Source organism: Tricharina praecox, assembly GCF_024521635.1.
Source record: "Tricharina praecox strain CBS 144465 chromosome Unknown BZA05scaffold_3, whole genome shotgun sequence".
Classification (NCBI taxonomy): Eukaryota; Fungi; Ascomycota; class Pezizomycetes; order Pezizales; family Pyronemataceae; genus Tricharina; species Tricharina praecox.
In genome coordinates, this window is record NW_026250405.1 from 1,338,540 (window position 1) to 1,349,778 (window position 11,239).

The following is an 11,239-nucleotide window of genomic DNA, read 5'->3' on the forward strand; positions in this document are numbered from 1 at the left end:
AGTAACCGCTCTTTAGTAACCATATCACGTATCATAGGGAGAGTTAAAGAATTTTTGATAGCTTTGGTTCATCATGATGTTACTCTTTGAATCAGAGTTCATGATCGGATAGGTAGAGCTCCATATCACGTGCATGTATCAGTGCCGATGACGTTCGTGTCGCAATCCATGACCCCACTAACATTTCCCCCACCACCTTCTATCCACGAGATCAGGTACCCGCTGCAAGCTATCTAGATTCTACCATTCCGAACAGACGCCAAGTTTCACGTCTCCCCCTGCATTCCTGCTGATATTTGGTCCTCTCTTATGGCCAATATGACTTCGTGAGCATCAAACTTTCCCTCCCTCCCGCGCATAGTATCGTCTCTGACCAACATTCATTGTAGCGCGCCTATACTTGACGTAACTTATACTCCACACACTCGATTGCCGGCGACTGACGAAGTCCTAGATCCCATTCCGCCAGTCGAGTCCTCTCGAGCTTGCCAACGCCGTACAGCAATACATATCTACCAAATATGACCAACACCCGGACATGTTCTCGGCGGACCTCGCGGCGATCGACCAACTACGTGCCGACGCGATCAATGTCCAAGAACCCCACCAGAGCGGTATCCGGAAGCTCGCCGAGTACGCAGCACAGCTCCAGTGGATCGGCGGAAAGTTCCCAATAGACATCGGCGCCGATTTCACCTGGTATCCGGCCCTGGGCTACAACACCAGCAAACCCGTGACACAGAACAACCTACAATTCGAACGCGCAAACACCCTGTACAATCTTGCTTCTCTATACTCGCAGCTGGCAACTACCTCGCGCCGCGGCGCATCCGCTGCTGGCGTGAAAACGGCGTGTAACTACTACTGCGCTGCCGCCGGAGTCCTGAAATACCTGCGCGAATCCGTCATACCCGAGCTCCGCAGCACACCGCCCGAGGACATGGACGCGATGACGCTAGCATGTCTGGAACAGCTGATGCTGGCGCAAGCGCAGGAGTGCTTCTGGCTCAAGGCGGTGCAGGATAAAAATAAGGATTCAGTGGTTGCTCGGCTTGCAGCCAGTGTGTCGGACTACTTTGATGCTGCGGCCGAGTTTGGGACGAAGTCGTCGAGTGTCCGCTCAGAGTGGATTCATCATATGAACGCCAAACATTACCATTTTGCGGCGGCGGCTCAGTACAGACAGGCTTGCGATTGCTTGGAGAGGTCGAAGTACGGCGAGGAGGTGGCGAGGCTGAAGGACTCCCTGGATTGCACCAATGAAGCACTCGCACAGGGACGGTATCTGAACAAGCAGGTCTTGGGAGATCTGATGGAATTGAAGGAGAAAGTTACGAGTGTGCTGAAGGGCGCGGAGAAAGACAATGACATGATTTATCTATGTAATTCTACATGCTGCGGGGAACTGGCAAACGTGATGGCTGACGGAGTTAGGTCTGGTGCCACCGGCAGCATCACTTCCGAGAATATCTAGAGCTTCGATGGTGTCTTCGAAGATACCTAAGGAGGTTTCGGAAGGCACCAGTATGCTCTCGGATACAGGTCCTTATGGAGCACCACTGTTTGCGAAGCTCGTACCATTTGCCGTGCATGTTGCCGCCAATATATACGCTGAAAGGCGAGACCGGCTGGTCAACAACACCATAATCGACGAGCTGGAGTCTCTCACAGCGAAGCTCCACGAGTAAGCATTCCCTACATCGATGTGTCGAAGGGTAGCTAACGAACCGTCGTAGCGTATTACAATCCCTAAACCTTCCTGGGTCCCTACAGGCACTGGAGAAGCCGCTTGGTCTTCCTCCCGGGATCGTAGCACACGCGGAGGAGGTCCGGCAGCAAGGCGGTGTCGAAAAGCTGCTCGCCTCAATCCGCGACATCGACAAGCTCCGCAGCAACAACATAGGCATGCACCAAGAAGCCAGCGATCTTCTCCAAACCGAAGCATCCGAAGACGAAAAGCTGCGTGCGAAGCACGGTACAGATCGCTGGAACCGGCAGCCGTCCAAGGTCGCGGCGGCAAAGTTGGCGCAGCAAGTTCAGGAATACAAGGGCTACCTCGAAAGCGCTGGAGACTCGGATAGACTGGTGCGCGGAAGACTCGTCGAGTTTGAGTCAGTCATGAGATTGCTTGGGGGCGAAATCCATGACCTAGAGGAGTATGTGCCTAACTCCTCGCGAGCCACGTTAACGCCGAGGGTCGATCGTGAGGTTGGGAAGCTGCGACAGTGCATGAACGAGGTATCGAGGCTCGAGTCTCGCCGTCGGAGAAAGGTGGAGGCCCTGCGGCAGAAGGCTAAGGCAGATGATATCAGTAAGTCTCTTCATTTCTCGTCCTTTGTTTGCGTTTGATGAAGTACTGACAGAAAACAGCCACTGCCATCCTCGCTGAAACAGGCCGTCTGGAACGAGAAAACCCACTGCGAAAGGTCGAAGCAGCCGATTTCGAGCCGCTGTTCAACAGCCGTCTCGAAACACGCTACAACACTGACAAACAGCTCCTCGCGCAGGAGTCCTCGGAGCAAGAAGAGCTAATCCAGCGACTCCGCGAAGCAAACTCGTCGTTCCTAGCATGCAGACGGATGGACTCCTCACTAGCGGAGCGCGAGACGGCGATCCAGACGCTCGAGAACGGCCACTTCAAGTACAAAGAGCTGATGGGCAACCTCGACGGCGGGCGCAAATTCTACAACGACCTTGCAAAGCACCTCGGCCGGCTACGGGACGAGTGCAAACATTTTGTCTACCAGCGACGCGTCGAGGCGGGCCAGCTCGAGGTGTGAGTACTTGCTAACCTATTTCACATGTCAGGTTTGCGTTGCGTTAGGAAATGACTGGCTGATGACGCCGCATATATATATAGTGGGATCACCACCTCGTTGCACAATATGCGTATCTCAACTCCGCTCGGCAACCCTCCACCCCAGCAGCTACCCCCGCAACTACTTCACCACCAGCAGCAGCAGCAGCAACAGACCCCGCAGACCCCGATGCCGCAGCAGCAGCCGAGGCCAGCCCGGAGCGTACCAGCAACTCCTCTGCAGCCCGTCGTGCCGACGCCGGGATTGTGGAAAGGTGACTCCAGCACTCCACTACGGTTCGGTGGGCCGCCGCCCGCTCGATAAGACATCGGCCTTGTTTGTTTGTTTGTTTGTTTGTTTAATCATCGTTATCGGGGAACACGAGTGATGGTTTGTGATATCACATCGTAGATGGATGGATGATGCGGAGGAAGAATCCGAGAAGCAGAAGGATGTCAAAAAAAATGCAACCCAAATTCCCATAATCTATGCATACTTCTTCTCTAGAGTAGGTAGATAGACTGTTGCTGAAGAAAGAAGAGGAGAGAAGAGAATTAAGTTTCCCTTTCCTTTCTACATAGGTGTTCTATATTCAAACCGTTTTGTTTTTACATATCATACGCGCAAGACACGATTGCATGATTGCATGATTGATTGAATATGATCGTCATTAGGTACTCGTCTCGTCCCACCCCCATCTTACTTGCACATGTGAAACTGAAACTGAAACGAACCCACCCAAACAAAAAAAAACTACTCAACCAGCCCAACCGAACAATCGTCCCTTCCGCCCGTCGACCCGCCTTGCCGCTTTTTTTCTCTTTCTCCACGATTAGGGATTCTCGGCAGTACATACATCAAGGGTAGAGTAGTGTAGATACGATCGAAATCGGGCCATTCATTCGTTTCGTTTCAGTCCCGGGTTAGTTGTGGGTCGCAAGTTTGTCGATCGATTTGTTCTTTTTTTTTGTGTTTGTTTGTTTGTATGATAGGTATTCTCCCCAGTGCCGGTGTTTGTTTGTACCTAGTGGTGGTTTGCAAGTGCAATTTAGGCGTGGAGGTGGAGGGGGGGGGGTGTAGGGTTGCGAGCGAGCGATCGAGGAAAAGGATGGATTATGAGTGGGTTGCCTGCCGAGATGCGATGTCAAGATGGCGTGCATATCGCTTGGTAACTAGGGGGGGTGGTCCCGGAACAATACGGCGCGGATGGTGTGTGGCGTCCCCTTCCTTGGTGATGAATCATGGATGATTGGAGTCGAGTCTCGCTTTGCGCGGAGAGGTGGTAATGCTTATCCGGTGCGGTGGCCTATGGACGGAGGGACGAGACAAGGAACGAGCGGTGAGAAAGAGAGACAGGAACGGAGGAAGGGAGGAGGGTGGGGGGGAGGGAGGGGGAGTAGCGAATGACAGTGGTAGATATCGGCTCCTGTCCGGTCTCGCGTGGCAATGGGGGTTTATGCGCTCTTCGGATGTCGACTTTGGATGGACGTGGACACTGGGCGTGCTAATGTTGCTCTAGTACGTAGTTTTAAGGTGCTCGAGGTGCTTGCTGTGATGTTTAGAGAAGACACATACATACGTCTCCGGTCTGCCGGTGGCTGCTGTCCATGTCGGGTCTCGGAGGACAGATAACTGCTCCAAACATATGAGTGGATAGAGTGTGTAGGTACTCTAGAGTGGCCGTCGTCAGACGTGCCTGCCTCTTGTCCACGGCTACAGCTGCTCTTCCTCGCGACTCCGAACCCAACCCGGTATGCAAATGAGATTCGGTCCAAAGAGTGGAGGCGTCACCGCCACCGGCCTCTCCTTTGAGCCAGGAGGAGAGTTCCATCTCATGCCATGCACGGCGGGCGCCCTGTCCTCAAGGCGTTTATTTTCTTTTCCATGCACGTTTGAGCCGAGGGAATATAGATTGGGTATGAATGTATGAATGTATGTAGATAGATAGGGAGCTGTAGAGTATGTATAGTAGTAGTGAGAAGTTGCCCAGTGCGGAGGAGAGGCTGTCCGGTGTCTCAAGATGGTGATATCACAAAAAACGCGAACCACTTGCTCACCACCCAATCCACGCGTTGCCGGGGCTGCACCGTACTGTAGAAGCAGAATTGAGTCTGTACCGTACTTAGAGTGCTCCGCCTACACTCCATGTAGCTCGCAGCTGCTGCGCGCCTCGAGCGTGTGTGCTGCACGCAGGCAGAGATGAGGCAGGGGTGGGTCGATCGGGAGTCGACAGTACGATCGGACGGGTCGCGAGAGGGTGTTGTGTTTTGGGAGCAGATTGTTCTGGTTTTATATGTGGGTAGCGATGGAGGGGTGACTTTTCCTTGCGGGGTTGCTTGGTTGTGAGCTATGGGTTTGTGAGCTGCTCGTCTTGCTGAAGCTGGCCCGAGAGGGGAGGAGGAGGAGAGGACAAAACGTCATTTCTCGCTAACCACATGAAGTGGTAATCAATCTGTCTCACTGTCAGTCAGTCGGTCTGTCTGTCTTTCTACGGTATCTGTCTGTCTGTCCTTTCTCTGAAGGTCGCGTTGTTCTGACCTCTCAATCTCAATACGTATATTAGGGTTGGGGTAGAGCGGTGTGAGTGTGGTGTGCGGTGATCACTGTGGTCGGGAATGTTGATGGCGGTGGCGGTGGTGTCGATGGTGGTGGTCTTGGTGGTGGTCTTGGTGGTGGAGGAGGTGGGGGTGGGGGTGGTGGTAAAGTCGGCTGTTCGAGGTGGGATGGTTGGTGGAGTGAGTGGTCGTGTGGTTCTGCGGCGGCGACGACCGAGAGCTCTCTCCAAAGCTCCTCTGATCGTTGTTGTTGTGCTTCTCCATCTTATCTTATCTTATCTTATCAATCCGATCGATTGTAAGTCGCCTCTTCCGGCGACCAAGTTCGTGACCGGTGCCGTCAACAAGAGCAAAGACGGCAGAGACAACCAGCCCAGTCACCGTCGTCCGCCCAATCATCCCCAACTCCTCCGCACAACACTCTCGTCACCCACCTCGACTCCTCTTTCTGCTGCTCTGCTGCTCCGCTTCTCTCCCACATCCACCGGTACGATTTCTCCAAATTCCCCTCCCCCAAAGACCAAAATACGACCTATCTCTTCTGTCTGTCCATCTCCCTACCTACCTGACCACCACCCGTCGAAAGAACTACATCATCGTCATTCATCCGCAGCATAATCCCCGACCACTTGCTTCGCACAAACATCCCTACCTAGCCCGTCCCCTCTCCACACACACAAACATCCCTCGTCGTACATGCTCCTACCCGACCTAGGTGTACATCCCTAAGTGAAGACACACTACTACTACCTACCGCTGCTGCTGCCGCTGCTGCTCCGCTGCTACCGCTACCACCGAGCACTCAGCACTCATTCACTTACCTTACCCACTTTGCTTCTTCATTAAAAAATCCTCAACTCACTCAAAGTCAAAGGTTCGCCGAAAGAAAGAAAAAAAAGTCGTTTATAACCCCCCCCGCGCACCCCCAACCAAGGCCCACAAGAACACATCCCCGATTCCCTACAATCGCCCCGATCCCCCTCTGTTCTGCCTGCCTGTCAGTCCCTAGAAACAAAGCAGCGACATACATCCTACATACCTTAGCATCATCAACCGACAGCTACCTCTTCCTCATCATCATCAGCAATGCTTCTCTCACCTTCATCCCCCGTCGAGCGCCGCGCCGCTGTGGCAACTGGTGTCTCGTCCGTCTCGACCACGCAGACATCCCCGAATTTGCAGCCGTCGCTTCGTTCCCCCGATGGCACGTTGCGGCTGCGCGGAGGGCCGATCGAGGATCGCCGTGTACGATGGGATCAAGACGTCGTGGACAACGAAGGCATGGGAAAGAAATCATCAAAAGGTATGCACCCTCTCCTACTCCCCCCTCCCCACACTTCACACCCCAGACCACATACCCGCGATCGCGATCACGACTGACACGTTGTCTTAGTCTGCTGCATCTACGCACGCCCCCGAGCCTACGACGAGAGCTCGAGCGAAGAGGACTCCAGCAGCGACGAGAGCAGTAGCGACGAGAGCGACGACAGTGCAAATCACAATCATCACAACCACAACCACAGTCGTTGCGGCGGACGCGGACACGGCCACAAGAAAGCCAGTGTTCGACGCAAGAACGCCTACGAGAAGATGCCAAAACCTAGTTCCGGCCTGAAGAGGCAGACATAGTCGGACGGGAAGATTCGATGGGATCTGGTGATCCGGGTTAAGACTGCTCTATACTAGAAGCTGGAAATATGGAGTGTTTCTTTCTTTCTTTCATTTCTTCGGTTCAGGTTCGGGTTTGGGTTTTTTCGGGATACCTCTTTTTTTTCTTTCTTTTTTTTCTTTCTTCATGGGATTGCTTTCTAGGGGTATCACATCATCATTGGGCTGGCTTTGTTTCTTTGGGTTCCTTTTTATTCTTGCTTGCTTGGGTCTTTGCGAGCTTGGTTTGCAGGTATCGCATTCGCTCTTTATTCTTAGGAGTGATTCGTTCTCCACACAGAATGTCGTTCTCATGTATCGATTTTTACCATATGGTGTTCCATCTATGTTTCTCTCGTCCGGAGTTCTCCGTATTGTGAGAGCAGCAATTCGCGAAGAAAGAAAAAGAAAGAAGGAAAAAAACTCTAATTCTCGAAAAAGATAATGTGATTCCTCCCGACTCGCATTACAGTTTCCCCATACTTTTTCTAGTGTACAATTACATAGTGTAGTTCCATCATGGTCACGTCCAAACATCGTCATGTCGGCTTCTACCATAGCTGTCTGCATTGTGCAAGCCCCCCTTTAAACCTGCATCCGAAAATGTGGGGGGGTCGGCGTGGGTCGTATGTCAGCGTGGGAGGGATGGGGGGGGCAAGGTGAGGGATGGGTGAGGGGGGTTGGTTATATATTTCTTCCCCACTTGCACGCACGAAACGTCCAGCGTCCACCGTCCAGTGTCGGCGTCCAGCGTCAGCGTCCGAGAACTTCCTGTGTGCCTCTCTACATACCACCACCTCCGGGATTGCGTCCTTCGGAAAAACTATCCCCCTGGGGGCTCCACAGGGGGGCACGAAACAGGGCCACGAAACAGGACAGGAACGGAACAAGAACACGAAACAAAGCAAAACCCGAACCCGCGAAAAGCGAGTGTGTCCGTCCATGTGTGTGTGTGTGGTATCTACCGTAGATTCCCACTACCACTGGATACATTATTTTTTCTCCCCTTCCCTTTCGGATTTTTTTTTCTTTTGAAGGAGGGGGGGATGGTATGGGTTAACCGGGGATTGGGGACGTTGTTCGACGACGACAGTGGACGACGGAGGACGGAGGGTGGGAGGGACGTGGTTGGACGCTGGTTGGACGGTATACATGCCTAATCTCCAGGCAATGGGAGGTGCCGTACGCAGCTGCGTGGGCTGCGTGGGCTGTAAGACGTTGTGCTTGTGCTTGTGGTGATCACTGGTGGTGGTGGTGGTGGTGGTGGTGGTGGTGGTGGTGGTGGTGGTGGTGGAGGTCGTTCCGCCCTCCCCCGACCCCCGACGTTGCCCGACGATTGATGATTGACGGCCTTCAAGGCCGTGCTGCTGCTGCTGCGTAAGGTACTGTACTGTAGTTACTGTACAGTTACTTATGTGCACTCGTACCGTACATACGAGAGCACATATATACAATGTATGCAGGCAGACAGCCGGAGTCTCGGAGCTGCCATGTATCGTAGCTTAGCACTACAGTACATATACTCTTACTATGATACCTTCTCCAAATCTCCAACCAACCCGACAGTCTACCATACCTTAACCCACCGGCCATCCACCGCAGATTGAAATTGATTGAGATTGGCGTCTGCCACCACCCCCACCAGCAGTGCTCGGAAAGTTCAGCGACGTCTGCAGATATACAGACACTCTAACTAGATACATACTAGATACGTACTACGTCCAGGCGGGTACCGTACTGTACTTCCGCCGGTGGGAGGGGGAGGGGAGGGGAGGGGAGGGGGGCTGCGCGCATTATCACTTCCCAGGTGTCGTGGTGGTGGTGGTGGTGGTGGTGGTGGTGGTAGTGCTGGTGGTGGTGATGGATGCGAGATATCGGTAGTTAAGTTAGCCCCAGTAGTTCCAGTGAGGCGAGAGAAGTGCTCGGATGTGCGTGCATGTAGGTGTGTAGATATATACTAGGGAGATACTAGAGTAGATACTAGGTACATTATGTAGATACTGCTAGATGCGCCCCACCTAGAGTACCTGCCAGGTGTGCGAGATATGTAGATAGGTGGTTAACTGCTATGCAGGGCGCGGTTGAACAGATCGGACGTGTGGGTGTGAGATCGGTCTGCAGACGTGCAGATTGATGGTGGGTAAGTAACTATGGGTGGGTGTGGACGTGGGTGTGGCGGGGCGGGTGGGTGGTGGTGGTGGTGATTTTTGTTGTTTATTCATCGGTGGTGCTGCCGGTGGTGGTGGTGCTGGTAGGGGTGAGCAACTGTGAAGCTTTATCTTCAACGGGGAATTGCAATTGCCTCACCCTCACATACGGCCCATCCATCCACACACACCGACACACCAACACACCGACACACCAACACACCGACCCCAGCGTCCAGCGTCTCAGCACACCCACAGACTTCCCTCACCCACCCCCTCCCACCACCCCTCCCACCACCCCGATCCGTCCATAGACCCCCCCACCTCCCCCCGTCGGCGGAAGTCTGGAATCTGCATGCACTTAGGTATGGGCCACCGAAACATAGGCAGGCAAGAGATAAACATAAACAGATCAATTTCTGTCTATCTGTCTGTCTGCCTGTCTGTCTGTTGGCTGTTGGGAAGTCCGGGACGCCGCTTCCTTCCTTCCATCCTTTCTGCAATGTGTTTTTTGGAAGAGTTTTCTTTGCCCCCCCCCCCGCCCCCGCGCCGCCGCGCGCCGTCGTCAGCCCGTCCACGTCCTACGTCCCCCCGTCCGCCTGAAGATGATGTGCGTTGTTCCGGTTGGACAATTAGTGGTGGCTGAAACATATCAATCCCGCCCCAGCTCGGTTGGTTCTCAAGGGAGGGAGGAGGGACATACGAAGGGGGAGCGGAAGTACGTATGAGGGCTATTCCGTCCCCGTCCCCGTCCCGCCGCCGCCGGACGAGATGTGATATCAATGGGATATTTATGCTATGCATAACATCAGGCACAGGCACCAATACAGGGCATCCAATCCCGGAGCTCCTCCGGCTCACTGGCTGGCCCTGGGTTGATTCGACGTCTTTGATTGGATTGGATTGGATTGGATTGGAGGGCGTGCTTTGCTTATATACATGATACGGGGCCGTCAGGCCGGCAGGCATGTGCGTACCTATGTGCGTACCTACTACCTAATACCTACTACCTATATAGATGAGCCCGTATCTGCGGACGAAATCTGCGGACGAAATCTGCGGACGAAATCTGCGGACGAAATCTGCGGACGAAATCTGCGGACGAAATCTGCGGACGATACGACGGCTGTCGGGCTGTCTAGCTGTTGACGGTGACAGCTGTCCATCCAATCCAATGGACGTTTCGCGGACGGCCGAGGGGGGGGGGGGGGTGGGGGTTTCTTTTGCGTCGCACCGGACCGCTTCCGGATCTAGTCCAGATCCACGGATTAGTCGGTCCGGTCCGCGCTGCCGCGCTGCCGCTATGCCGCTATGCAGCTATGCAGCTATGCGTCTCCGAGGGCGTCCTGGACCCGTTGAGTCTGGAAGGAAGGAAGGAAGGAAGGAAAAAGATAAGCATGCATGAATGCGGTTAGTGGCGTGCGCGGATTGTAATTTTGTCGGGATTCGGGCGGATGCTAGACAGGCACAGCGGAGCGGAACGTCGCCGCTTCGAGAGATTGTAGAGTACGGATGCCGCCCTCTCTGGGCACAAGTGCTAGGTATCCATCCACCTACCGTGAGAGAATTCCTTTTGCCGGTGGTAGTATCGTAACTATCCCTGGGTAGATCCGGGCATGCAAGAAAGTCAGCCATGAGTAAACATATTCCCGAGTGACGAACTGTGATAGTGACAATTTTTCATGCTTGTCACTCGTTCGGAAGGACGGGGCTGCGCTGAATTCGATGGGATAGTGGGAGTGGAACCGGATATGTAATACAGTCATGATCATGATCTAGTAAGGTCGAATGATATGATGATTAAACAAAAAAGGCTCTGAATTCGATAGGCAAGGAACGAGGACGAAGCATCGCCTTCACCGAGTGTTTTCTTTCTTTCTTCAATTCGACTGATAAATAATAGATCAAGGCCCACAGGTAGCCAAGATCTAGGTTATCGTTTCTTGCGAGGACGAACTTGTACTGACCCAGGGAAACCAAGCAACTACTACCACAGTCTGTAACGGAGTTTCCAGCACAGCATTCGAACCTTCTCCGACGTACTCCCATACTCCCAGCAACCAAAAGCGTATGACAATAATAATAATAGGAA

The 11,239-nt window shown here is 53.4% G+C and overlaps 3 protein-coding genes across 3 annotated transcripts; all 3 read left to right on the forward strand.

Annotated features, from left to right (window-relative positions):
• Positions 1-96: 96 nt before the first annotated feature.
• BZA05DRAFT_368447 (BRO1-like domain-containing protein) lies at positions 97-3,441 on the forward strand. The gene is made up of 7 exons (XM_051481585.1): positions 97-326; positions 390-405; positions 455-1,382; positions 1,435-1,684; positions 1,737-2,311; positions 2,371-2,776; positions 2,861-3,441. The coding sequence occupies exons 1-7, from the start codon at positions 310-312 to the stop codon at positions 3,120-3,122; spliced, it is 2,454 nt and encodes an 817-aa protein (XP_051343099.1). The 5' UTR covers positions 97-309; the 3' UTR covers positions 3,123-3,441.
• On the forward strand, positions 3,442-4,259 carry BZA05DRAFT_387336 (uncharacterized protein). Its single transcript, XM_051482565.1, has one exon. The coding sequence runs from the start codon at positions 3,784-3,786 to the stop codon at positions 4,045-4,047; it is 264 nt and encodes an 87-aa protein (XP_051343100.1). The 5' UTR covers positions 3,442-3,783; the 3' UTR covers positions 4,048-4,259.
• A 1,995-nt stretch (positions 4,260-6,254) lies between these two features.
• On the forward strand, positions 6,255-7,027 carry BZA05DRAFT_166924 (phosphatase inhibitor-domain-containing protein). Its single transcript, XM_051479155.1, has 2 exons — positions 6,255-6,656; positions 6,747-7,027. The coding sequence occupies exons 1-2, from the start codon at positions 6,440-6,442 to the stop codon at positions 6,980-6,982; spliced, it is 453 nt and encodes a 150-aa protein (XP_051343101.1). The 5' UTR covers positions 6,255-6,439; the 3' UTR covers positions 6,983-7,027.
• The last annotated feature ends 4,212 nt before the right edge of the window (positions 7,028-11,239 follow it).

Excerpts from the sequence above, each read along its gene's own strand:
- BZA05DRAFT_368447 (XM_051481585.1), top strand. Across the intron at positions 2,312-2,370 it reads GGCTAAGGCAGATGATATCA|CCACTGCCATCCTCGCTGAA; the intron begins GTAAGTCTCTTC and ends GACAGAAAACAG. Across the intron at positions 2,777-2,860 it reads GAGGCGGGCCAGCTCGAGGT|TGGGATCACCACCTCGTTGC; the intron begins GTGAGTACTTGC and ends ATATATATATAG.
- BZA05DRAFT_166924 (XM_051479155.1), top strand. The coding sequence starts at position 6,440 with ATGCTTCTCTCACCTTCATCCCCCGTCGAGCGCCGCGCCGCTGTGGCA. Across the intron at positions 6,657-6,746 it reads GGGAAAGAAATCATCAAAAG|TCTGCTGCATCTACGCACGC; the intron begins GTATGCACCCTC and ends ACGTTGTCTTAG.
- BZA05DRAFT_387336 (XM_051482565.1), top strand. The coding sequence starts at position 3,784 with ATGATAGGTATTCTCCCCAGTGCCGGTGTTTGTTTGTACCTAGTGGTG.